This window comes from Schistocerca serialis, chromosome 11 (genome assembly GCF_023864345.2).
Source record: "Schistocerca serialis cubense isolate TAMUIC-IGC-003099 chromosome 11, iqSchSeri2.2, whole genome shotgun sequence".
NCBI lineage: Eukaryota > Metazoa > Arthropoda > Insecta > Orthoptera > Acrididae > Schistocerca > Schistocerca serialis.
In genome coordinates this window covers 147,884,428-147,910,381 of record NC_064648.1, presented here as the reverse complement: position 1 = coordinate 147,910,381, position 25,954 = coordinate 147,884,428, and the positions used below count along the sequence as shown (strand labels likewise).

The following is a 25,954-nucleotide window of genomic DNA, read 5'->3' as shown; positions in this document are numbered from 1 at the left end:
CGAGCAGGTTGTTGCAAGTAGTTCTTATGTTCTCGGCTAGGAGGCTCTCGGTCCTGTTGCTCGCATCAACTGCCCAGAGGGCAGGACGTGCGACTGAAACGATCGCCGACGGAGTGCGATGCTAAGTTAAGCTGCGCCAGAGACTGCCCGCGGCAGAGGAAGCACAGAGACGGCACGGCATATGTGAAACACAAAATCCAATGGGGCACTGCACAATGCAGGCAGCCAAGGCAGAAGCAGGGCAGAGGTCGGCGCCGGCTGTGTTGTGTGGCGTGCAGTGTGCTCTGACCAGCAGAGGCCCCACTGATATGCTCCGTCTCTCTCTCTCTCTCTCTCTCTCTCTCTCTCTCTCTCTCTCTCTCTGCTGTGGGAAACGTTTGGAGCTACCGTTCTTTTTTTCTGAATCACTGACTGTTCACTCCTTTGATAGATTCAACTCTATGAATAACTTCCCCCATCTCTACTGCGCTGGCGGTGACAGTAAATCTTCGTATTAGGGCAGAACGACCGCGAAAAGCCAGACGTTGTTGGGTTCGACCCTGCCTGAAAAGAAAGAAGGAAGACAGAGGAATATATTCACTTTAAGGTCATTTTTTTCGAGTTTGGAACAGAATTTTGCAGTCCTCGTTCTGTCGCACTGAGCAAAACTGCGGGAAGCCTTTCGCTGCCCATTTCTCTTTCCTGGCATGCTGAAATAAAGCAAGAGATGCAATCAAGTAAGCATGATTTTTCGTAAGCTAAGGCAATACGATACAAATCGAATGTCACCATGTAACGTTATATGCATATTAATCACAATTAAAGGTTACCGATGTATCTTATTATGAGAAAGCGGGTCGTGTGGGTCATACATCCACCTTTCCTTGTTTTATGCCTGAATTAAGATGCTTCACGCTTCTTTGATCCATTCCATTTCTCGAATACGACACAATCAACAGAAAAAAATGCTTTCACAAACAGCTATGTTGTTGTTGTTGTGGTCTTCAGTCTTGTGACTGGTTTGATGCAGCTCCCCATGCTACACTATCCTGTACAAGCTTCTTCACCTCCCAGTACCTACCGCAACCTACATCCTTCTGAATCTGCTTGGTGTATTCATCTCTTGGTCTCCCTGTACGATTTTTACCCTCTACGCTGCCCTCCAATACTAAATTCGTGATCCCTTGATGCCTCAGAACATGTCCTACCAACCGATCCCTTCTTCTAGTCGTGCCACAAACTTATCTTCTCCCCAATCCTATTCAGCACCTCCTCATTAGTTATGTGAGCAGATCCCCCATCTCTAATACAATGCCTCTGCGCGAAGGTACAGCATAAACGGCGGGAACTTCCGATTGGAAGTAGTTCAAACGGTTCAAATGATTCTGAGCACTATGGGTTCAAAATGGTTCAAATGGCTCTGAGCACTATGGGACACAACTGCTGAGGTCATTAGTCCCCTAGAACTTAGAACTAGTTAAACCTAACTAACCTAAGGACACCACAAACATCCATGCCCGAGGCAGGATTTGAACCTGTGACCGTAGCGGTCTTGCGGTTCCAGACTGCAGCGCCTTTAACCGCACGGCCACTGCGGCCGGCAGCACTATGGGACTTAACTGCTGAGGTCATCAGTCCCCTAGAACTCAGAACTACTTAAACCTAACTAACCTAAGGACAACACACACATCCATGCCCGAGGCAGGATTCGAACCTGCCACCGTAGCGGTCGCGCGGCTCCAGACTGTAGCGCCTAGAACCGCTCGGCCACTCTGGCAGGCGATTGGAAGTAGTATCCTATACTGTTCACTAGATGGTAGCACCGTACAGAGATGAGAACTGTGAATACCACTAGGGGCGAGTTCACTGTAGTGGGAAGCATGTTTTCCACGGCTCGCGAAAGGGTTAAACACTGCTCAAAGCTCCACAACACTGGACTTCTGTTGCAGAGGAAGGCTTGAGAGGAAAATGGATGACAGATCGACAAACTTGCAAGTCACCCACCGAGTGGCTGCTGCGTCACACTGACTGGCTGACCTCTGTGATAGCCTCCTCCTCTTCGTCCTCGTCGTCCTCCACCTCCTCCTCCCCGTCGGAGCGCGCGACGTCGTTCTCGACTGCGGGCTCCTCCTCCGCGACATCCGGCATGGCGTCAGCTGCGGCCTGGCTGTCCGGCCCTGCTGGCGCTGAGCCGTCCACGGCCGCCTCTGCTGCTGGTGGGGCCTCCTCATCTGTCGACCGCGACCGCGACTTGGACTGCAACACCAGGCGGGCGAGTTACCATCTCTCTGTGACGTGCGGCTCGGTAATGAGCTGACACTGTAAGCTGGAGCACGACATTCTACAGGGTATCCAAGAAGTCTTTCCCTGATTACATAAACTGATAACTTAGGCTAGAAGTAAGATACAAATATGAAACTGGTGTCTAATTGTTTACAAACTATCAAAGTTTTTTTCTCATATCAGTAAACTTCCAGATGAGCACTCTTGGTAGCACGTAGCACATCTAGGCGATATTCAGTTTCCGTCCACACATTAGCCAACATCACTGGAGGGATCTATTCAACGACTGCGGTTATCCGTTGCCGCAGGGTTTCAAGATCTGGTACACGTGTTCGGTAGACCTCTTCCTTGACATAACCCCATAAAAAGAAGTCTAATGGTCAGGAGAGCGTGGAGGCCAAACCGTTGGCCCATCACGACCAATCCATCGCCCAGCAAAGGTCATATCGAGATAGGCACAGACGTCCAAACCACAATGAGGCGGTGCACCGTCATGCTGAAGCGAGACATCGGGGTGATACTGAAGCAGCTGAGGAACAGCATACAGTTGCAACATGTCCAGATACACTGCAGATGCGATGGTAGCCTCAGTGAAGAAGAATGGCCCGATATTTCGATCGTGCAATGGACGATAAATAGTTTGGACACGAAGAGAATAGAAGCTTTTGAAATGTGGTGCTACAGAAGAATGCTGAAGATTAGATGGGTAGATCACATAACTAATGAGGAAGTATTGAACAGAATTGGGGAGAAGAGGAGTTTGTGGCACAACTTGACTAGAAGAAGGGATCGGTTGGTAGGACACGTTCTGAGGCATCAAGGGATCACCAATTCAGTATTGGAGGGCAGCGTGGAGGGTAAAAATCGTAGAGGGAGACCGAGAGATGAATACACTAAGCAGATTCAGAAGGATGTAGGTTGCGGTAGGTACTGGGAGATAAAGAAGCTTGCACGGGACAGAGTAGCATGGAGAGCTGCATCAAACCAGTCTCAGGACTGAAGACCACAACAACAACGTAGCGCGCACCAAACATTCGCCTTTGGACTGCCTCTGGTGCACTCCGTGACCTCGCCAGGGTGTTGTCAACCCCAATTGCGCACATTATGGCGATTCACTACTCCACTGATAAAAAAGGTCGCTTCGTCGAAAAGGCAATCCGTCTGAGATAACCATCATCCTCCTCAATACCTGATAGCATTTCGACTGCGAAGTCATATCGACGTGTACTGTCGTTGGGCAATGAGGCCTGAACGATTTGAACTTCGTATGCACGAAACAATAAACGTTCGTGTAAAATGTCATGGAGAGAGCTTTTTGGCATCTGTAATTCAGTGTGTCACCCTGCGCACCGATTTCTTCGGACTTCGCAAAAAAGACTGCCTTACAGCTTCCGCCCTGTCTGCTGAGGTTCTTGGTCGACCAGACCTCGGAAGGTCAGCAACCGACCCTGTGTTCTTGAACCTCTCGTACCAGGCTTTAATGCTCTTGACATCAGGTAGATTCCTTCCAAATGTTGTCTGGAAGTGTCTCTGCACTGTGGTTGGTGATCGTGCCTCATGGTGCCACAGGACACACTGCGCCTTCTCCTGATTGGTTAACATGGCTTACTGGGAACTGCACCTCATCTACTACTTACGTACTGCGAACCTAAAACAAAAAAAAACTTTGATAGTTGTAAACAAATCCACATAAGTTTCATATTTGTATCTTACTTCTAGCCTGAGTTATCAATTTATGTAATCAGGGAAAGACTTTTCGGACACCCTGTATATTCTCAGGAAAACAGGTAACAGATGGGTTACGTATACAGGGTGGTCCACTGATAGTGACAGGGCCAAATGTTTCACGAAATAAGCGCCAAACGAAAAAACTACAAAGAACGAAACTCGTCTAGCTTGAAGGGGGAAACCAGATGGCGCAATGGTTGGCCCACTGGATGGCGCTGCCATAGGTCAAACGGATATCAACTGCGTTTTTTTTAAATAGGAACCCCCATTTTTTATTACATATTCGTGTAGTACGTAAAGAAATATGAATGTTTTGGTTGGACCACTTTTTTCGCTTTGTGATAGAGGGCGCTGTAATAATCACAAACGTATAGGTATGTGGTATCACGTAACACGGTATTTACTTCGTGATACATTGCCCATGTTAAAATGGGCCGTTTGCCAATTGCGGTAGGCCGATATTGTGTTGATGTATGGCTATTGTGATCAAAATGCCCAACGGGCGTGTGCTATGTATGCTGCTCAGTATCCTGGACGACATCATCCAAGTGTCCGGACCGTTCGCCGGGCAGTTACGTTATTTAAGGAAACAGGAAGTGTTCAGCCACATGTGAAATGTCAACCACGACCTGCGACAAATGATGATGCACAAGTAGGTGTTTTAGCTGCAGTCGCGGCTAATCCGCACATCAGCAGCAGACAAACGGCGCGACAATCGGGAATCTCAAAAACGTCGGTGCTGAGAATGCTAAATCAACATCGATTGCACCCGTACCATATTTCTCTGCACCAGGAATTGCATGGCGACGAATTTGAACGTCGTGTACAGTTCTGTCACTGGGCACAAGACAAATTACGAGACGATGACAGAGTTTTTGCACGCGTTCTATTTAGCGACGAAGCGTCAATCACCAACAGCGGCAACGTAAACCAGCGTAATGTGCACTATTGGACGACGGAAATTCCACGATGGCTGCGACAAGTGAAACATCAGCGATCTTGGCGGGTTAATGTATGGTGCGGCATTGTGGGAGGAAGGATAAATGGCTCCCATTTAATCCATGGCAATATAAATGGTGCAATGTATGCTGATTTCCTACGTAATGTTCTACCGATATTACTACAAGATGTTTCACTGCATGACAGAATGGCCAACATGATGGATGTCCGGCACATAGCTCGCGTGCGGTTGAAGCGGTATTGAATAGAATATTTCATGACAGGTGGATTGGTCGTCGAAGCACCATACCATGGCCCGCACGTTCTCCGGATCTGACGTCCGCGGATTTCTTTCTGTGGGCAAAGTTGAAGGATATTTGCTGTCGTGATCCACCGACAACGCCTGACAACATGCGTCAGCGCATTGCCAATGCATGTGCGAACATTACGGAAGTCGAACTACTCGGTGTTGAGAGGAATGTCGTTACACGTATTGCCAAATGCATTGAGGTTGACGAACATTATTTTGAGCATTTATTGCATTAATGTAGTATTTACAGGTAATCAGGCTGTATTAGCATGCGTTCTCAGCAATGATAAGTTCACAAACGTTGTTGTTGTTGTTGTGGTCTTCAGTCCTGAGACTGGTTTGATGCAGCTCTCCATGCTACTCTATCCTGTGCAAGCTTTTTCGTCTCCCAATACCTACTGCAGCCTACATCCTTCTGAATCTGCTTAGTGTATTCATCTCTTGGTCTCCCTCTACGAATTTTGCCCTCCACGCTGCCATCCAATGCTAAATTTGTGATCCCTCGATGCCTCAGAACATGTCCTACCAACCGGTCCCTTCTTCTAGTCAACCTGTGCCACAAACTCCTCTTCTCCCCAATTCTATTCAACACCTCATCATTAGTTATGTGATCTACCCATCTAATTTTCAGCATTCTTCTGTAGCACCACATTTCGAAAGCTTCTATTCTCTTCTTGTCCGAACTATTTATCGTCCACGTTTCACTTCCATACGTGGCTACACTCCATACAAATACTTTCAGAAACGGCTTCCTGACACTTAAATCTATACTCGACGTTAACAAATTCCTCTTCTTCAGAAAAGCTTTCCTTGCCATTGCCAGTCTACATTTTGTATCCTCTCTACTTCGACCATCATCAGTTATTTTGCTCCCCAAAATAGCAACACTCCTCTACTACTTTAAGTGTCTCATTTCCTAATCTAATTCCCTCAGCATCACCCGACTTAATTCGACTACATTCCATTATCCTCGTTTTGGTTTGCTGATGTTCATCTTATATCCTCCTTTCAAGACACTGTCCATTCCGTTCAGCTCCTCTTCCAGGTCCTTTGCTGTCTCTGACAGAATTACAATGTCATCGGCAAACCTCAAAGTTTTTAATTCTTCTCCATCGATTTTAATACCTACTCCGAATTTTTCTTTTGTTTCCTTTACTGCTTGCTCAATATACAGATTGAATAACATCGGGGAGGGGCTACAACCCTGTCTCACTCCCATCCCAACCACTGCTTCCCTTTCATGTCCTTCGACTCTTATGACTGCCATCTGCTTTCTGTACAAATTGTAAATAGCCTTTCGCTCCCTGTATTTTACCCCTGCCACCTTCAGAAAGCTTTTGACAATGTTGACTGGAATACTCTCTTTCAAATTCTGAAGGTTATATATATATATATATATATATATATATATATATATATATATATATATAGACTATTAGTAAACGCGACGAACTCCAGGGACTGATTCCTGCTGGAAATGGGGGAAAACATGTATATACACTATGTGATCAAAAGTATCTGGATACCCGCCAAAACATACGTTTTTCATATTAGGTGCATTGTGCTGCCACCTACTGCCAGGTACTGCATATCAGCGACCTCAGTAGTCATTACACATCGTGAGTCAGCAGAATGCGGTGTTCTGCAGAGCTCGTGGACTTCAAACGTGGTCACCTGATTGGGTGCCAGATGTGTCATCTGTCTGTATGCGAGATTTCCACACTCCTAAGCATCCCTAGGTCCACTGTTTCCGATGTGATAGTGAAGCGGAAACGTGAAGGGACACGTACAGCACAAAAGCGTACAGGCCGACCTCGTCTGTTGACTGACAAGAGACCACCGACAGTTGAAGAGGGTCGTAATGTGTAATAGGCACACATCTATCCAGACCATCACACAGGAATTCCAAACTGCAACAGGATCCACTGCAAGTTCTATGACAGTTACGCGGAAGGTGAGGAAACACGGATTTCACAGTCGAGCAAAACGAGGATAATGCACGGCCTGTGGCGGAGTGGTTACACGACAATAACATCCCTGTAAGGGACTGGCCTGCACAGAGTCCTGGCCTGAATGCCATAGAACATCTTTGGGATGTTTTGGAGCGCTCTCCTCAGTGCAGCACTCCGTGAAGAATGGGCTGTCATTCCCCAAGAAACCTTCCAGCACCTGGTTGAACGTGTGCCTGCGAGAGTGGAAGCTGTCATCAGGGCTAAGGGTGGGCCAATACCATACTGAAATCCAGCATTACCGATGGAGGGCGCCACGAGCTTTCAAGTCATTTCCGGCGCCACGAACTTGCAAGTCATTTCCAGCCAGGTTCAAAAATGGTTCAAATGGCTCTGAGCACTATGGGACTTAACATCTATGGTCATCAGTCCCCTAGAACTTAGAACTACTTAAACCTAACTAACATAAGGCTGACACAACACCCAGCCATCACGAGGCAGAGAAAATCCCTGACCCCGCCGGGAATCGAACCCGGGAACCCGGGCGTGGGAAGCGAGAACGCTACCGCACGACCACGAGATGTGGGCCTTTCCAGCCAGGTGTCCGCATACTTTTGATCACATAGTGTATGTATAAGGAAAACAACAGCGGTCCTGCCACACTTCCGTGGGGCACTCCTGTCGATATCCTTGTGTCTGGCGAACTCTCACCACAGAGGACAATATACTGGGTTCTGTTATTTATAAAGTCTTCCACTCAGTCACATATTTGTTAACCTATTGCATATGCTTGTACGTTCGTTAAGAGCCTGCAGTGGGTGGCGTGTCAGATGCTTTCTGGAAATCTAGAAATATGAATGCCTGTTGCCCTTCATCCATATTTCACAGTATATCACGTAAGAAAACGCCAAGCTGAGTTTCGCACGAGCGATGCTTTCTGAAAGCATGCTGATTCGTGGACGCAAGCTTCTCAGTCTGAAAAAAATTTGTTATGTTCGAACTGAGAATATGTCCGAGCATTCTGCGCCAAACCGAAGTTAGCGACATTGGTCTGTAACTTTGCGGATCCGCTCTTTTACCCTTCTTACATACTGGAGTCACCTGCGCTTTTCTCCTAAACAGTCGTGGAACTATTTGGAACTGAAAACTTCCTGGCAGATTAAAACTGTGTGCCCGACCGAGACTCGAACTCGGGACCTTTGCCTTTCGCGGGCAAGTGCTCTACCAACTGAGCTACCGAAGCACGACTCACGCCTGGTACCCACAGCTTTACTTCTGCCAGTACCTCTCTTCGCAGGAGAGCTTCTGTAAAGTTTGGAAGGTAGGAGACGAGGTACTGGCAGAAGTAAAGCTGTGAGGACGAGGCGTGAGTCGTGCTTCGGTAGCTCAGTTGGTAGAGCACTTGCCCGCGAAAGGCAAAGGTCCCGAGTTCGAGTCTCGGTCGGGCACACAGTTTTAATCTGCCAGGAAGTTTAATATCAGCGCACACTCCGCTGCAGAGTGAAAATCTCATTCTATTTTAAACTGAATAGTTCTTCAAACCAAATTCTGCCTGATTTTTATTGGAAGAAGCCGCGACGGGAAAATTGCTAGTTTATTGTGAACCATATTTTAGGGAAGAATGAAGGATAAATAATTATATACAGAACACAATAGGCCAAATGGTAAACAGTTAGCAAATTCCTATGACCTAGGTAATCTAGTTCATTAAAATGGTAAAATTGAGTATATTCGAATATATTTTGTAATAAATATTTACTTATCATCATTCCTTTGCCTTTTTTAAAAGAACGACAATATTAGTGAATTAGTGAACTCTCTCCATAGAAATATGCCTCTTGATGCATGCACTGACTAAATTTATTATTATACCAATACCTGAGTGTAAGTGATTGTCACGCGACCTTCGACCTTACAAAACGCTTACAAAACGCTTGTTCGTCCGATTCTTGAGTATTGCTCATCAGTATGGGACCCTTACCAGGTTGGATTAATAGAAGAGATAGACATGATCCAGCGAAAAGCAGCGCGATTCGTCATGGGGACATTTAGTCAGCGCGAGAGCGTTACGGAGATGCTGAACAAGCTCCAGTGGCGGACACTTCAAGAAAGGCGTTACGCAATACGGAGAGGTTTATTATCGAAATTACGAGAGAGCACATTCCGGGAAGAGATGGGCAACATATTACTACCGCCCACATATATCTCGCGTAATGATCACAACGAAAAGATCCGAGAAATTAGAGCAAATACGGAGACTTACAAGCAGTCGTTCTTCCCACGCACAATTCGTGAATGGAACAGGGAAGGGGGGATCAGATAGTGGTACGATAAGTACCCTCCGCCACACACCGTAAGGTGGCTCGCGGAGTATAGATGTAGATGTAGATGTTAGGCGTCAGCTTGCTGCTTTCAAACTTCCAACAGCAAAACCAAGCAGATTCGTGTCTACTGCGCTCCTTCAACACTCACAGTCGTGCGAACACGACACCTTAAAACTTGGAATAATGTCGTTTAGTGAATAATAGAAATGGATTTGGTTTACTGGGACGTCAGTAAATACTGCAAACCATTAACCATTACTGCACAAGAGCTTTTAGTATGTGTAATTAGTGAAACTTGCATATACTTACTCAATTGTATCATTACTTGTCAACTAAGACGCAAAACATTGAAATCGCTTAAATAAAATAAACTTGGGGGGGGGGGGGCACAGGTCCCCTTGCCCCTCCCGGCAGTGATGCCTTGGCTGAACATTAAAGCCGCGAAGGATTAGCATAGCGGTCTAGGGCGCTGCAGTCATGGACTGTGCGGCTGGTCCCGGCAGAGGTTCGAGTCCTCCCTCCGGCATGGGTTTTGTGTGTGTGTGTGTGTGTGTGTGTGTGTGTGTCTGTTCTGCGATGGCTAGGGCTCTACCTCCGGAGGAGGTTGGTCCCTCAAGTGTGCGTGGTAGGGTCACTTATTGGGGACACTATTTATTTGAAAAAATGGGGCACCTTGTATTCATTTGAGAGCCGTTGGGCGCGGTTTTTTGGTCCTTGAGGCCCACAGTCTTGGTATTTTTATATATTATTGTTGTTGCTTCGTTGTTGTTTGTTGTGATCTTTCCAGTTTTTGAGTTGCTTCTTGGTTCTTAATTGTACTGTAATATGGCTAGCGGAACACGAATTTTGTGCCAATGGGCTGGTTCTTCTGTTGCCAATTCTTGTAGTTGCTGTCTAGTAGTTCTGAGCCGTTCTATTTTTTCGAAGAGTCTTCTTGCAGATTTGGTTGTCCACTGTCGGCATGTTTAGTTCTTCGTGTAGGTATTTGATTAGTACTGGTCCACCATGGGGCGTTAAGGACGAGCTTGAAGCATCTGTTTTGTAAGGTTTGAAGTGGTTTTCTGTTGGTTTTGCTGGTTATGCCCCACGACAAGCAGCCATAGTCATAATAGGACTCCAAGCCTAATTCAGGCTTATCACTGCCCCTTACAATAGCAATAGTTAACCAACTATTACCAGTTACAACCTCTGTAGTTGTACAAGAAAAATGAATCTTAGCTCCTACAAAAGTAATAGGTCCATTTAGTAGCTCTTCTTGTGCTACATTATTAGGAGTAAGAGTAAATGTATCCAAGTCTTGTACACAGGCAATCTTGATCTTCTTGTATATCTTCTCCTCCTGTACAGCATGGCTGTGTGCTCTGTGCGGCTGCCTCGAGTCAAATGAGCGTGCAGCTGCCTGTACTGAGGAAGTTACTACTGATAAGACTGGGCGCGGCAGGAAGTTGCGCGCTGATAATCCAACATGGCGCACCGGAAGCTGAGTTTTCCAGCGGATTGCGCTCTGTTAAAACTAGAGCGCGATCCGCCGCGGCGCTGCGGCTGCCGAGCGAAGCTCGTTCAAGGTCACCCGCCAATATGGCGGCGCGCACAGCCATAGATGTTTAGTTTTGTTCTTTGGTACATTTCTTTGCTGGCCAGAAGAGGGTATATTGAGTGGATTGTTCTTGATATGCGTTGTCGTTTTTGTTCTATGTGTTGCTTGAATAGGATTTTATTGTCTATTGTTACGCCAAGGTACTTTACTGATGTGGTCCATGGAAGTTGCGTACCGTTTAATTCGATTTGGTCGTGAATTTGTGGTCGGCGGCGTCTGAATATGATGGCGACTGTCTTCTCTGGGTTTATTTTTATCTTGTTGAGTTTTGCCCATTTTTCTGTGTAGTCTACTTGTTTTTGTAGTCTATTTATTGTTGTTGATAGTCGTCTGCGCGTTGCCAGAAGTGCTGTATCGTCTGTGAAGTGCGCAATTTTCGAGGTTTCTGTTGTCGGAATGTTGTTTACATACACGGTAAAAAGGGTTGGCGAAAGTACAGAACCTTGTGGTATTCCTTCTTGTAGTACTTTGTGTGCTGATCGTTTGCCATCTGTCTGTACGAAGCGTCTCCAGTCATGTAAAGAACTGTCAATAACTCTGATATAGCAGTCAGGTATGTCTGTCTGGTCTCGTAGTTGCGTGACAAGGTTGTCCTTGCATACTTTATCGTATGCTTTCTCCACGTCTAGAAAAACTGCAGCTGTATATTTGGAGAGATTCATGTTATGAGTAATATATTCTGTAATACGGAGTACCTGTAGTTCTGTTGACAGTGTCTCTTGGAAGGCGAACTGTTCTTGTCGGATGATGTTGCCGTCAAGTAATGGTTGTCGAATTCTTGGGAGCAGGATGCGTTCCAAGAGCTTTGACATGGCTGGAAGTAGGCTAATTGGTCTAAAGTTATGTGGTTGTTTCAGGTACAATTTTGGATATTTTCCACGCTTGTGGAAACTAATGGTTAATTAAACAGGCGTTGATGATTCTGGTCAGTAGGACTAAGGGCATCCTAGGCAGGTTCTGGAGTTGAGTATTGGAGATCAGGTCCGGTCCAGGAGCGGAGTTTGTGCCAAGTCGGTTGATGATTGTTTTTATTTCCGCAGGAGTGGTTAGTTCTGGTAGGTGGTGTCTGACGTATATTCTGGGCTGTAGCTGTCACGTGTTGTTGATATTGGAATATGTCTTGCTGTTGGTTTTCTTGAGGTTCAATTGTATTTTGTTGTTCGTAGGTAGCTGCAAACAGTTCCGCCTGGCTGAAAGCGTCGAAGATGAGGTTGTTGTTGTGCAGCAAGGCCGGTTTATGTGTTTCTGTGCGTCGGAGGTTTTTAATGAGTTTCCAGTCGTCTTTGTTTCGAAGTTGCAGAGTAGTCATTCGGTCTTTCCAGACTTCGGCTCTCCATTCTTGTACACGCTTTAATTGTCTTCTGTCTTCTGGGTTTCGTGTTTGGAGCCATCGGCGTCTAGCTGCGTTTTTGAGGTACTTGAGATCTTGTATAAGCGGTGACAGAGTGTGAACGTTTGTTTCAGGAAATATGGTTGTTGTAGATGCTTTCTTGTAGGCCGTTTTAATTTTGTCTGTTAAAATGCCGATGGCTTCTTCTATTTTTTGAGTAGTTGTTAGGTCTAGTGTGGAGCGAATGTTATAGTTTAGCCATCTCTGGTATTGCTCCCCGCTGATTGTGGTTTTTTGTCGTGGGTGAGGCGGTTCTATTACGTTACCGATATGGCCAATTACAGGTAAATGTTCGGAGGTTAGATCTTGAAAGTTTCGGAGATGCAGGTCGGGATCGAGGTTCTTGGTTATGCATATGTCGAGGACGTCCGGTTGGTGGCGGTGGTTGAATGGAATGTGGGTAACATCTTCAGGAGCGGAAATTGCAACATTCAGTCGTCCTTGTAGATTATATAATGTGTTTCCGCGTGCATTGTTCCGTTGGGCATTCCACGTCGTGTTTTTTGCATTTAGGTCGCCGGCAAGTAAGATTCGGTTGTTGTTATCAAATATTTGTAGCAAGTCATTTTCTTCAAATACTGCTCTATGCGGCCACCAGGGTTATTTTTCCTTGTACTGTTTTGTGTGTTTGTCCTCAGGATCATTTAGGTTAAGTAGTGTGTAAGCTTAGGGACTGAAGATCTTAGCAGTTAAGCCCCAGAAGATTTCACACACATTTGAACTTTTTGTTTTGAACATTAAAGAACAAGAAGAATCTTAATAATACAGAGAGTCCCGTCTCAGGGACAGGATCCTTACACCAAAACAGTAAAAACAAAGTCCAGTAAACATGGGTTCTGAAAGTTATACCTTAAGAGCTTCGAGCACTTACTCATCTTCGGTACTATGAGATACTGTAGATATCTGCTACTGCAAGGACTTTGCTTTCCATTATTTGAGAGAAAGTAATACAGACCAAAACAAGGAAAAAAAGGACTAGTAAACAAGGGCTTTAAAATGCATATTTTACGAGCTACGATCACTTGTTCAGCAGAAGAAATGTGTTTTACACTAGCGAAGATAAACAAGTGACCATACCACTTACGATATGCATATTAGAACCCATGTTTACTCGTCTTTTTTCGTGTTTTTTTTTTTTTTAGGGGCGGGGGAGGGGGACACGCCCTGTAGATTTGACAATAGCAACATTCGAAACGATGTTGTAAATAAAGATGTATATGAAGTGACGGCAACGGTCATGTTGACAGGAGACGGTTTTATTTATTTATTTATTTACACGTCTAGTTCTGTTGGACAAAACTGAGCAGAAAATCTCCAAGGTCATGGAGTGTGCCAGTAAATGAAATGATGACAGAAAAGTAATAATATATAAAATAAAATGTTTATGAATACTAAAAAAAATCTATAAGTTTATATATAAACGCAGTCAACAATGTAACTCAGGAATTAGCTTAATTTTCAAGGAACTCCTCGGCAGAATAGAAAGAATGATCCATGAGGAAACTCTTCGGTTTAGATTTGATAGCGAGTGGATTACTGCTAAGATTTTTTAATTCTTGCGTTAGCTTATTGAAAATAGATGCAGCAGAATACTGCACGCTGTAATGCGTCAAACCTCCTTCAGCCCGAAAAAAGTGCATCACTGATCTGTATCGCGTCAACTTATGATCGATTTTTATGTGCCGCGCGGGGTTAGCCGAGCGGTATGAGGCGCTGCAGTCATGGACTGTGTGGCTGGTCCCGGCGGAGGTTCGAGTCCTCCCTCGGGCATGGGTGTGTGTGTTTGTCCTTAGGATACTTTAGGTTAAGTAGTGTGTAAGCTTAGGGACTAATGACCTTAGGGTTAAGTCCCATAAGATTTCACACACATTTGAACATTTATTTTTATTTTTATGTGCTAGAAAAATGAAGAGACTAAGTTGTTTATATAGTTTTCTTACATTTTTGTGTTAAGATCTTGTAGATATGTGACACCTGATGGTCGAGAAAAGCTGTGTCCTGTCAAGTCAGCGAGTTTGCAACGCCCAGCCGACTGCTGAATCACGGTGTGTGGCAAAGTTAACAACTACGATGCAGCTGGCCACTACAAACGTTTGCCGGCGACTGCTGAGAAGAGCTTATTGTTAAATAGAGAATTAGCGTGATGATTGTTCGCAGGGAACTGTTCTTGGCTTGTTGTTGTAGAATTTCAGTATTAAAGGGGGTATTACACGACGATCCGCCGCGAATGGTAGTGATCTAGCGTGACAGCCATCTAGCGGTAGAACGGGTGAAACTACAAAATAGAGGCGGCAAAAAATAACGTAACTGATAGAAATAACCGGTTACTGAGAAGTAACGGTTACTGCGATAACCGTTCCTCTGATACTGGCAGTTATTTCGAAAACTTTCTAGTGTCAACAGTGCCATCTTTTGACCGAAGATCGTACTACGCTTTCGCGTCAACTCATCGGAGATCTGGCAACGAACGAAGGAGAGGGGCAGACCATTTGGAAGGCGTTCTATAGGCGTTCTATAGGCCATGGGAATAACTGTGAGATTGCACGCCATCTGTTGATAAGAACTGTGTACTATGTCGTGCGCCTTCGTTACTGTTAGCACAAACAATTAAATAAAGTTAATGTCCGAGCGGTGGTTGATAGGAGCTGCAGTACAGGCATTAACAAGTATGGTCGTTCCCTTGAGCCACCGCCTTATATGTCAATTTAGCTTGGACTGGTAGTATAAAGAGAGTTACCATAAGGAATTCGAGCGACTATGGAAATAACTGTCAGAGATCGGTATTTTCCTCTCCTTACTGGGAACCCCTCCACCCCCCTCCCCCCCAGTACCCCTTCCTCCTGACATAGTGGACTGTACGATAGAGATGGACAAACTGAAACAGTACAATGTAATGTTTCGATACGATGTTTCGAAACAGTGAAACTGTTTGTGTTTTGTAATCTAATAAACCTATACATTTTATAATTTTTTTTTTTTTTTGTGATATGATACAATACAGCATCACCGGTCTATTGCGGTCTAACTGTGTTGGTGAGGCAGTAACAATTCACTTAGGAGGTGTGGCGGTGGGACTTGTAGTCCCATACCACCCTCTGACGGTGACAGTACTACATGAGTCAGGCAGTTCATCATCTTGAATGTCTACTGTATAAGTATGTCCATATAAACACAAATGAGATGCGAGAGCGCTAATCATATCGCAGAAAGTATGAAACTATCACTTAGGCGTCTTGGCAGTTTCGTATTTCCTGCAGAAAATGCGCCGCTTTCGTGTCGTACGACTTTCATACTTTTCAATTGGCTGAGGACAGCCATAGCTGAAGACAGAAGAACCACCACGAACGGATCTGGAGATGGAAGCAAACTGCAGAAACAACGGATATGCTACTGGGGTTCCCACATTCCGTTAGTATGGGTAATATACCCAGCCTGCTAATTTCCACGCACACAAAGGGAATCATTGTGGATAATAGGCACAGTGACTATAGACTCACAAATAACGCCAAATAATTCGAATAAATAACAAAATATAACAGAAAAAAATTTTCTCTTTCAAGATGTTTCGAACTGTTATGATAAATTCACCATGCTTCCCAGCCCTTCCCGTTCACTATTACACTATCAGTGATATGTCAAACAGATTGCTGGCAATTATTCCTACATCAAATTTATGTGTATGTCTAATAACTGTCACTCTACGCCTTTTTTTATTCAAAATGTTGTAGGCTTACTTGCGTTTCTTAAAATGATTACCGTACATGAACAGAGAAACGTATGTTATAAACAAAGTGTAATTTAACTGAATGATTTTCACATATTTATTACTTTGAATCTGAATAGTATGCGTTGTTTTATTGTTTGGTTAGTGCTTATAAAGCAGATGTTACGCCATTTCGGAATAGGACAGTCAGCCAGAAACTAAGCTTTATCTTAGGATATCTTACGCTACATGCTATTGCTCGCCAAAAAGATTTCGACACTCTTGAAAGTGTTTTATGAAGTGGTATGTCGTATTTCAGTACCTGTGCCGAGCCCGAATCTCATCCAACACAGAGCGGAATGAAACATCACTGTTTCGATACAATTAATCCGTTCCAAGCACAGGTGCACTGAAACAGCCTTATTTTGAAACAACGATACAGTTTCTGTGTCTGGCTCGAGATCGGATCTGGTGCGGTTATCCGAGACAGGGGCGGAATGAAACACCACTGTTTCGAAACAGTGAACCACAGCCGTTCCGAAACAGTGAAACAGTTCACGTGTCGATACACTCTATCGAAACATAGAAACAGTGGCCAAGTCTACTGTACGAATACCTCTGTTCCTCCCCTTGCTCCTAGCTTCCAGTACTTGAGCCACACCCCACCATCTGAACTTAACACTCCCAGCACTGCATAGGACATCAGCCTCACACTCGGCACTAAACGCAACACTGCTCCCGGCCACGACTGCATTACCTACTGCCACCTCAAACACTGCCTCCTTCCTTTCAGTCCTTGCCACCCTCTACAATGTCATCCTTGCCACTGGCTTCTATCCCGACCTGTTGAAAACCTCCCTTATCCTGATGTTCTCCAAACCCCACAAGCCTCCATCTGATACCTCTTCCTATCGTCCCATCTGTCTCACATCGGTGTTCAGCAAGCTCTTGGAATCCATCCTTTCCCAGCGCATCCATCACCACCTCCACCAAAACCACCTCCTCCCCAACACCCAATGTGGCTTTCGACCTTCCTTCTCTGCCGATGACTGACTCCTCCGCCTCACTCATCTCCTCTCCCTCCAGCTTCACTACCGTCGCTCCGCCATTTTTGTCTCCCTCGACCTCGAAAAGGCCTACGACCGTGTCTGGCATATTGGTCTCCTGTTTAAACTCCAAACCTATGCCCTTCCTGTCAACTACATCTGTCTGATGGCCTCCTTCCTCTCCCACCACCCCTCCTATGTTACCATCCATAACGCCAATTCCCACACCTTCTACCCCTCTGCAGGTGTGCCCCAGGGCTCTGTCATCTCCCCTCTCCTCTCCCTCCTGTACACGGAAGATATGCCCCAACCCCCCCTCCAGTACACCTCTTGCAATATGCCGATGACACTGCATTCCTTGCCCTCGCTCCTACCCTCCAACGGTCCCAACGCCTTCTCCAAAATCACCCTGACCTTTTTGCTGCACGACGTAACCAGTGGCTTCTGAAAATCAATCCTTCCGAGACCCAGGCAATCATCGTAGGTCGTACCACTTGCTCCTTCCGGCTCCTGGATTTCTCCCTTACCATCTGCGCCCGTCCTGTCCGCCTCACCCCCACCCTCACCTACCTTGGACTCACCATTGACCGTCACCGCACCTTGATCCCTCATCTCCGCTCCATCCAATCCAAAGCCCACAACCACATCTGACTCCTCAAACTCCTCTCTGGCTGGACATGGGGGTTGCACCCCTCTACCATCCTCCACACCTACAAATCCTTAATCCATCCCATCCTCTGTTATACCAGTCCTGCCTGGATATCTGCCCCCCCCACCCCCCAAATTCTATAAGTCCCCAGATCCTTGAGTGTCATGTACTCCGCCTCGCCTTCCGTATACGACTCCCGTCCCCCATGCGGGTCCTCTACAGCCTCATTTCTTTCCCCCATCTGCTCCTATTCCTCGAACATATCCACATACTCTACACCTCCCACCGCCTTGATCCCCATCACCCCCTGGTTGCTCCTCTCCTCTCCCATCCCCGCCCCCTGCCATGTCTTCACTGTTGCGTCCCCCCTACCCTGCACCTCTACATCCTTTATGTCCTTTCCCAAGGTGGCTTCCATCAACCCCCCCCTCCCAGATAATGCCCTCTCTCCCTCCATTTATCCCTCCTATCAACTCTGATCCTCACCCCCCTCCTTTCCTCCATCCTTTCCCTGGGCTCCCTCTTCCCCCCTTCCTGTGTTTCTGTTTCTCCCCACCTAACCTCTCCCTACCTCCCTTCTCCCCCCCTCCCCCGAGTCCCTTTGTATTTTCCCATCCTCTGCCTTCCCCACTCCTTGTCGTGTCTGCCCAGCACTCCCCAGCCCTCTTATGGGTCCTCATCCTCCATTTGTTCCTTTCCCCCCTCCCCCCTTCACTTTTCCTCACCTTCCCCCCTTTTTTATCTTCCCCTCATCTGTCTAGTTTCCCCCCACGTGCTCTCGGCTGTGGTATGTCATATTTTAGCGCAGTGTTCCAGTGAATGTTCAGTGTTGTTTAATCTTTTCCCGTGTTGCGAACAGAAACCATGTTGTCGCTGGGTGTGACTTTTATATCCTTTGCGAACAGAAACCAGACTGTTGCCGTGTTTTTTTTAATTGTCTGTCTATTATTTTACCTGTCTGCTTCGTATGTATTTTTATTAGCATCGTCATCCCTTTGTTCTGTTTTAAGTTCAACGATTTTTTCGCCATGTTACCCTTTAAGTCTTCGATTTTATCGCCTGTTTTTTATTATATATTATCTTCACCTTTTTAAAACAAAGTCTGTAGGCTGAAGAGCGGCGCACTAAGCTGCTGCCAGCCCGTCCCCTTCGGGGGGAATCGAAATTCAATAAAGAAAAAAAAAAATATTTTCCTCTGGCAGTTATCATTATTGGCTCACAGTTCTCGTTCTCTGGCAGTTATCGGGCTACCACTACAGGTAACCTGGAAGTTGGTAACAGAATAACTGTGTGTCTGTGTTCCTGACTTAGTGACTCCAGTAGTAGGCCCTGGTGATATTTCCAGAGACGATAGTTACTGAAGAGAACAAATATTTTCATACTGCTTCGGAAATAGCCACTGGCCATTGCGAATGACAGATAACATGTCAGAAAGTATAACATAATACATTTGAATATAATACGAGGGCAGTTCAATAAGTAATGCAACACATTTTTTTTCTCGGCCAATTTTGGTTGAAAAAACCGGAAATTTCTTGTGGAATATTTTCAAACATTCCCGCTTCGTCTCGGATAGTTTCATTGACTTCCGACAGGTGGCAGCGCTGTACGGAGCTGTTAAAATGGCGTCTGTAATGGATGTGCGTTGCAAACAACGGGCAGTGATCGAGTTTCTTTTGGCGGATAACCAGGGCATCTCAGATATTCATAGGCGCTTGCAGAATGTCTACAGTGATCTGGCAGTGGACAAAAGCACGGTAAGTCGTTGGGCAAAGCGTGTGTCATCATCGCCGCAAGGTCAAGCAAGACTGTCTGATCTCCCGCGTGCGGGCCGGCCGTGCACAGCTGTGACTCCTGCAATGGCGGAGCGTGCGAACACACTCGTTCGAGATGATCGACGGATCACCATCAAACAACTCAGTGCTCAACTTGACATCTCTGTTGGTAGTGCTGTCACAATTGTTCACCAGTTGGGATATTCAAAGGTTTGTTCCCGCTGGGTCCCTCGTTGTCTAACCGAACACCATAAAGAGCAAAGGAGAACCATCTGTGCGGAATTGCTTGCTCGTCATGTGGCTGAGGGTGACAATTTCTTGTCAGAGATTGTTACAGGCGATGAAACATGGGTTCATCACTTCGAACCTGAAACAAACGGCAATCAATGGAGTGGCGCCACACCCACTCCCCTACCAAGAAAAAGTTTAAAGCCATACCCTCAGCCGGTATAGTCATGGTTACAGTCTTCTGGGACGCTCAAGGGGTTATTCTGTTCGATGTCCTTCCCCATGGTCAAACGATCAACTCTGAAGTGTATTGTGCTACTCTTCAGAAATTGAAGAAACGACTTCAGCGTGTTCGTTGGCACAAAAATCTGAACGAACTTCTCCTTCTTCATGACAACGCAAGACCTCACAAAAGTCTTCGCACCCGAGAGCAGCTCACAAAACTTCAGTGGACTGTTCTTCCTCATGCACCCTACAGCCCCGATCTCGCACCGTCGGATTTCCATATGTTTGGCCCAATGAAGGACGCAATCCGTGGGAGGCACTACGCGGATGATGAAGAAGTTATTGATGCAGTACGACGTTGGCTCCGACATCGACCAGTGGAATGGTACCGTGCAGGCATACAGGTCCTCATTTCAAGGTGGCGTAAGGCCGTAGCATTGAATGGAGATTACGTTGAAAAATAGTGTTATGTAGCTAAAAGATTGGGGAATAACCTGGTGTATTTCAATGCTGAATAAAACAACCCCTGTTTCAGAAAAAAAAGTGTTGCATTACTTATTGAACTGCCCTCGTAAGTATTATCCTTATCATTTGTCAGGAGATTGTCAAAATATGTGTATATATTACAGTAACTGCTAATATTTACAGAATTGATACACTGTCAGAATAAAACACACTTATGCACTTTTAATAAATTTATAATACACAGAATATCCGATCTTGACTGTTGCGACCAAGTGCTGTCAAAACTGAAATATAGCAGAATTTTTACTTAAGCTTGTCTAACAGTCTCTGTTAAGATATTCATCTACAGAGTAGAAGGAGGGGTCAATGGAAGCGTCCCATTCCAGCCGTCTGCTATGACGTAAAGGCGTTGTGGTGTGGGAATGTCATTACGGCACGGTGTTTATGAGTTGGTTGTGTGTGTGTTTTTTTGGTGGCAGTAATTGCAATTCCAAAAGTAAGATTTGGAAGTTCTTTCAATGAATTACCAAGTTTTTTTTGTTTATGTGTTTGGCGTTTTCGTTAGGTGTTATTGGTTTGCTATTTGTGGTCTGGTAAGACGTTTAGTGTGTGTATGTGTGTGTGTGTGTGGGGGGGGGGGGGTCGTTGGGCTGGCCGATCTAGTTTGCAGTGCCGGAATTTGCTGGCGGTAACTTTTTTTTTACTAGTTGTGATGTTTTGTGTATTTATGGAGTATTGATTGCGTTTTAATACATGTGGGGATGTATGATATGTGGATTTTTGAGGTTGAGGTTTTCGTTTTATTTTTCGCAGTTGTAGGTGTTGGTTTTTTGGCATCAGTGGTTGTTCAAAAATTGGTTCAAATGGTTCTGAGCACTATGGGACTTAACTTCTGAGGTCATCAGTCCCCTATAACTTAGAACTACTTAAACCTAACTAACCTAAGGACATCACACACATCCATGCCCGAGGCAGGATTCGAACCTGCGACCGTAGCGGTCGCGCGGTTCCAGACTGTAGCGCCTAGAACCGCTCGGCCACAACGGCCGGCATCAGTAGTTGTGGTGGACCTATATAGGTCACCGGAAATGACCGATTCCCGTTTTCATAGTTGTAGGTGTTGATGTTTGGTCATCTGAGGTTGACCCATGTAGGTCAAGCGAAATGTCCGATTCCAATTTTCGTACTTTTAGATGTGGGTATTGCTGTTTTGGTATGGTCACCTGTGGTTGACCTATATTGTTCAAGGGAAGTGTTCGATTCCTGCAGATTTTGTTGGTGTAGCGGAATGCTGTATTTTTTTTCTTTTTGTTCTTCATTTTGTGTTTTGGGATCACGGTGTGATTTTTTTACTAGCTTGTCCTCACCCTAAAACCCCTGACTTCCCGTGGTTGTCCCGTTGGTTTGATTGTATTTTTGGTGGGAGATGTTATTGTATTATTTATATGTATCTTCGTGTTTGTTGCCATGTGTATGTAGTGACGTCATAGACACACTTAAAATAGCCTTTTCCGGCATATTGATGACGTCCTGGGTCATAGCAGACGGGTGGAATCGGACACTTCTGTATCAAAAAGTCTTTCAAACACTCTGCAAACCGTGCTTTATGTGAAACCAAGTTTTTAATGGTTGCTGACTTGCTGGCAGTTTATTGCAAATGCGTGTTTCTCAATATTTGACCCCTTTTGGACCAACGTAAGTGATTTTAGGTCTTTATGTAGATTGCTGTTCCTATTTCTAGTACTGATATTATGTATTGGGTTATTGGTTGGAAATACTTACAACAACTTTTATTAAGGAATAAATATACTAGGAAGCAGTGGTTAGAAAACAAAGTTCCTACATGATGTTCTTGAATTTATACCACAAACGATTTTTATTACACGCTTTTACATGCGAAAAACTTATGTTCCGTTTGATGAGTTACCACAGGATATGATACCTTATGAAATAATAGAATGAAAATATGTAAACTTTTCTAGATTAATGTCTCCTACATCTGACATTATTCTCACTACAAATACAGACATGTTTAGGCGCTTCATCAGTTCTGTGGTATGCCCTTCCCAACTGAATTTATTATCGAGTCGTAGTCCCAGTACCCGTGGTCTGGGGGTAGCGTCTTTGATTCATAATCAAAACGTCTTTGGTCCCGGGTTCGATCCCCGCCACTGCCTAAATTTTGATAAATAATCAGCATTGGCGGCCGAAGACTTCCGGCATAAGAAGTCAGCCTCATTCTGCCAACGGCCTTGTCAAAGAGGGCGGAGGAGCGGATAGAGGTTCAGGGCACTCTCTTGTCCTAGGGGTGGGAAATTGTCCCTAAAGGTGGAAGAATCAGCAATGATCAACGACATGAGGATGCAGAAGGCAATGGAAACCACTGCATTAAAGACACGTAACGTGTATCCACAGGACATGTGGCCTGTAATTAAAGAAGTGCCATGATGATCTCTCCATTCGCAAAAGATTCCGGAATAGTCCCCCATTCGGATCTCCGGGAGGGGACTGCCAAGGGGGAGGTTACCATGAGAAAAAGATTGAATAATCAACGAAAGGATAACATTCTACGAGTCGGGGCGTGGAATGTCAGAAGCTTGAACGTGGTAGGGAAACTAGAAAATCTGAAAAGGGAAATGCAGAGGGTCAATCTAGATATAGTAGGGGTCAGTGAAGTGAAGTGGAAGGAAGACAAGGATTTCTGGTCAGATGAGTATCGAGTAATATCAACAGCAGCAGTAAATGGTGTAACAGGTGTAGGATTCGTTATGAATAGGAAGATAGGGCAGAGGGTGTGTTACTGTGAACAGTTCAGTGACCGGGTTGTTCTAATCAGAATCGACAGCAGACCAACACCGACAACGATAGTTCAGGTATACACGCCGACGTCGCAAGCTGAAGAGGAACAGATAGAGAAAGTGTATGAGGATATTGAAAGGGTAATGCAGTATGTAAAGGGGGACGAAAATCTAATAGTCATGGGCGACTGGAATGCAGTTGTAGGGGAAGGAGTAGAAGAAAAGGTTACAGGAGAATATGGGCTTGGGACAAGGAATGAAAGAGGAGAAAGACTAATTGAGTTCTGTAACAACTTTCAGCTAGTAATAGCGAATACCCTGTTCAAGAATCACAAGAGGAGGAGGTATACTTGGAAAAGGCCGGGAGATACGGGAAGATTTCAATTAGATTACATCATGGTCAGACAGAGATTCGGAAATCAGATACTGGATTGTAAGGCGTACCCAGGAGCAGATATAGACTCAGATCACTGTATAGTAGTGATGAAGAGTAGGCTGAAGTTCAAGACATTAGTCAGGAAGAATCAATACGCAAAGAAGTGGGATACGGAAGTACTAAGGAATGACGAGATACGTATGAAGTTCTCTAACGCTATAGATACAGCAATAAGGAATAGCGCAGTAAGCAGTACAGTTGAAGAGGAATGAACATCTCTAAAAAGGGCCATCACAGAAGTTGGGAAGGAAAACACAGGTACAAAGAAGGTAGCTGCGAAGAAACCATGGGTAACAGATGAAATACTTCAGTTGATTGATGAAAAGAGGAAGTACAAACACGTTCCGGGAAAATCAGGAATACAGAAATACAAGTCGCTGAGGAATGAAATAAACAGGAAGTGCAGGGAAGCTAAGACGAAATGGCTGCAGGAAAAATGTGAAGACATCGAAAAAGATATGATTGTTGGAAGGACAGACTCAGCATACAGGAAAGTCAAAACAACCTTTGGTGACATTAAAAGCAACGGTGGTAACATTAAGAGTGCAACGGGAATTCCACTGTTAAATGCTGAGGAGAGAGCAGATAGGTGGAAAGAATACATTGAAAGCCTCTATGAGGGTGAAGATTTGTTTGATGTGATAGAAGAAGAAACAGGAGTCGATTTAGAAGAGATAGGGGATCCAGTATTAGAATCGGAATTTAAAAGAGCTTTGGAGGACTTACGGTCAAATAAGGCAGAAGGGATAGATAACATTCCATCAGAATTTCTAAAATCATTGGGGGAAGTGGCAACAAAACGACTATTCACGTTGGTGTGTAGAATATATGAGTCTGGCGACATACCATCTGACTTTCGGAAAAGCATCATCCACACAATTCCGAAGACGGCAAGAGCTGACAAGTGCGAGAATTATCGCACAATCAGCTTAACAGCTCATGCATCGAAGCTGCTTAAAAGAATAATATACAGAAGAATGGAAAAGAAAATTGGGAATGCGCTAGGTGACGATCAGTTTTGCTTTAGGAAAAGTAAAGGGACGAGAGAGGCAATTCTGACGTTACGGCTAATAATGGAAGCAAGGCTAAAGAAAAATCAAGACACGTTCATAGGATTTGTCGACCTGGAAAAAGCGTTCGACAATACAAAATGGTGCAAGCTGTTCGAGATTCTGAAAAAAGTAGGGGTAAGCTATAGGGAGAGACGCGTACAACAACCAAAAGGGAATAATATGAGTGGACGATCTAGAACGAAGTGCTCGTATTAAGAAGGGTGTAAGACAAGGCTGTAGCCTTTCGCCCCTACTCTTCAATCTGTACATCGAGGAAGCAATGATGGAAATAAAAGAAAGGTTCAGGAGTGGAATTAAAATACAAGGTGAAAGGATATCAATGATACGATTCGCTGATGACATTGCTATCCTGAGTGAAAGTGAAGAAGAATTAAATGATCTGCTGAACGGAATGAACAGTCTAATGAGTACACAGTATGGTTTGAGAGTAAATCGGAGAAAGACGAAGGTAACGAGAAGTAGTAGAAATGAGAACAGCGAGAAACTTGACATCAGGATTGATGGTCACGAAGTCAATGAAGTTTAGGAATTCTGCTACCTAGGCAGTAAAACAACCAAAGACGGACGGAGCAAGGAGGACATCAAAAGCAGACTCGCTATGGCAAAAAAGGGATTTCTGGCCAAGAGAAGTCTACTAATATCAAATACCGGCCTTAATTTGAGGAAGAAATTTCTGAGGATGTACGTCTGGAGTACAGCATTGTATGGTAGTGAAACATGGACTGTGGGAAAACCGGAACAGGAGAGAATCGAAGCATTTGAGATGTGGTGCTATAGACGAATGTTGAAAATTAGGTGGACTGTTAAGGTAAGGAATGAGGAGGTTCTACGCAAAATAGGAGAGGAAAGGAATATGTGGAAAACACTGATAAGGAGAAGGGACTGGATGATAGGACATCTGCTAAGACATGAGGCAATGACTTCCATGGTACTAGAGGGAGCTGTAGATGGCAAAAACTGTAGAGGAAGACAGAGATTGGAATACGTCAAGCAAATAATTGAGGACGTAGGCTGCAAGTGGTACTCTGAGATGAAGAGGTTAGCACAGGAAAGGAAT

The 25,954-nt window shown here is 44.9% G+C and overlaps 1 protein-coding gene across 1 annotated transcript in view; it reads right to left on the bottom strand.

The window, feature by feature from the left end:
* Positions 1-25,954, bottom strand: part of LOC126426557 (high affinity cGMP-specific 3',5'-cyclic phosphodiesterase 9A) — a 279,681-nt gene that overhangs the window by 30,142 nt on the left and 223,585 nt on the right. Inside the window, exons 12-13 of the mRNA XM_050088457.1 lie at positions 18,984-18,999; positions 2,017-2,235 (exon numbers count right to left, since the gene is read on the bottom strand). Coding sequence (XP_049944414.1) covers positions 2,017-2,235; positions 18,984-18,999 — 235 coding nt within the window. The remainder of the gene's footprint in view (positions 1-2,016; positions 2,236-18,983; positions 19,000-25,954) is intronic.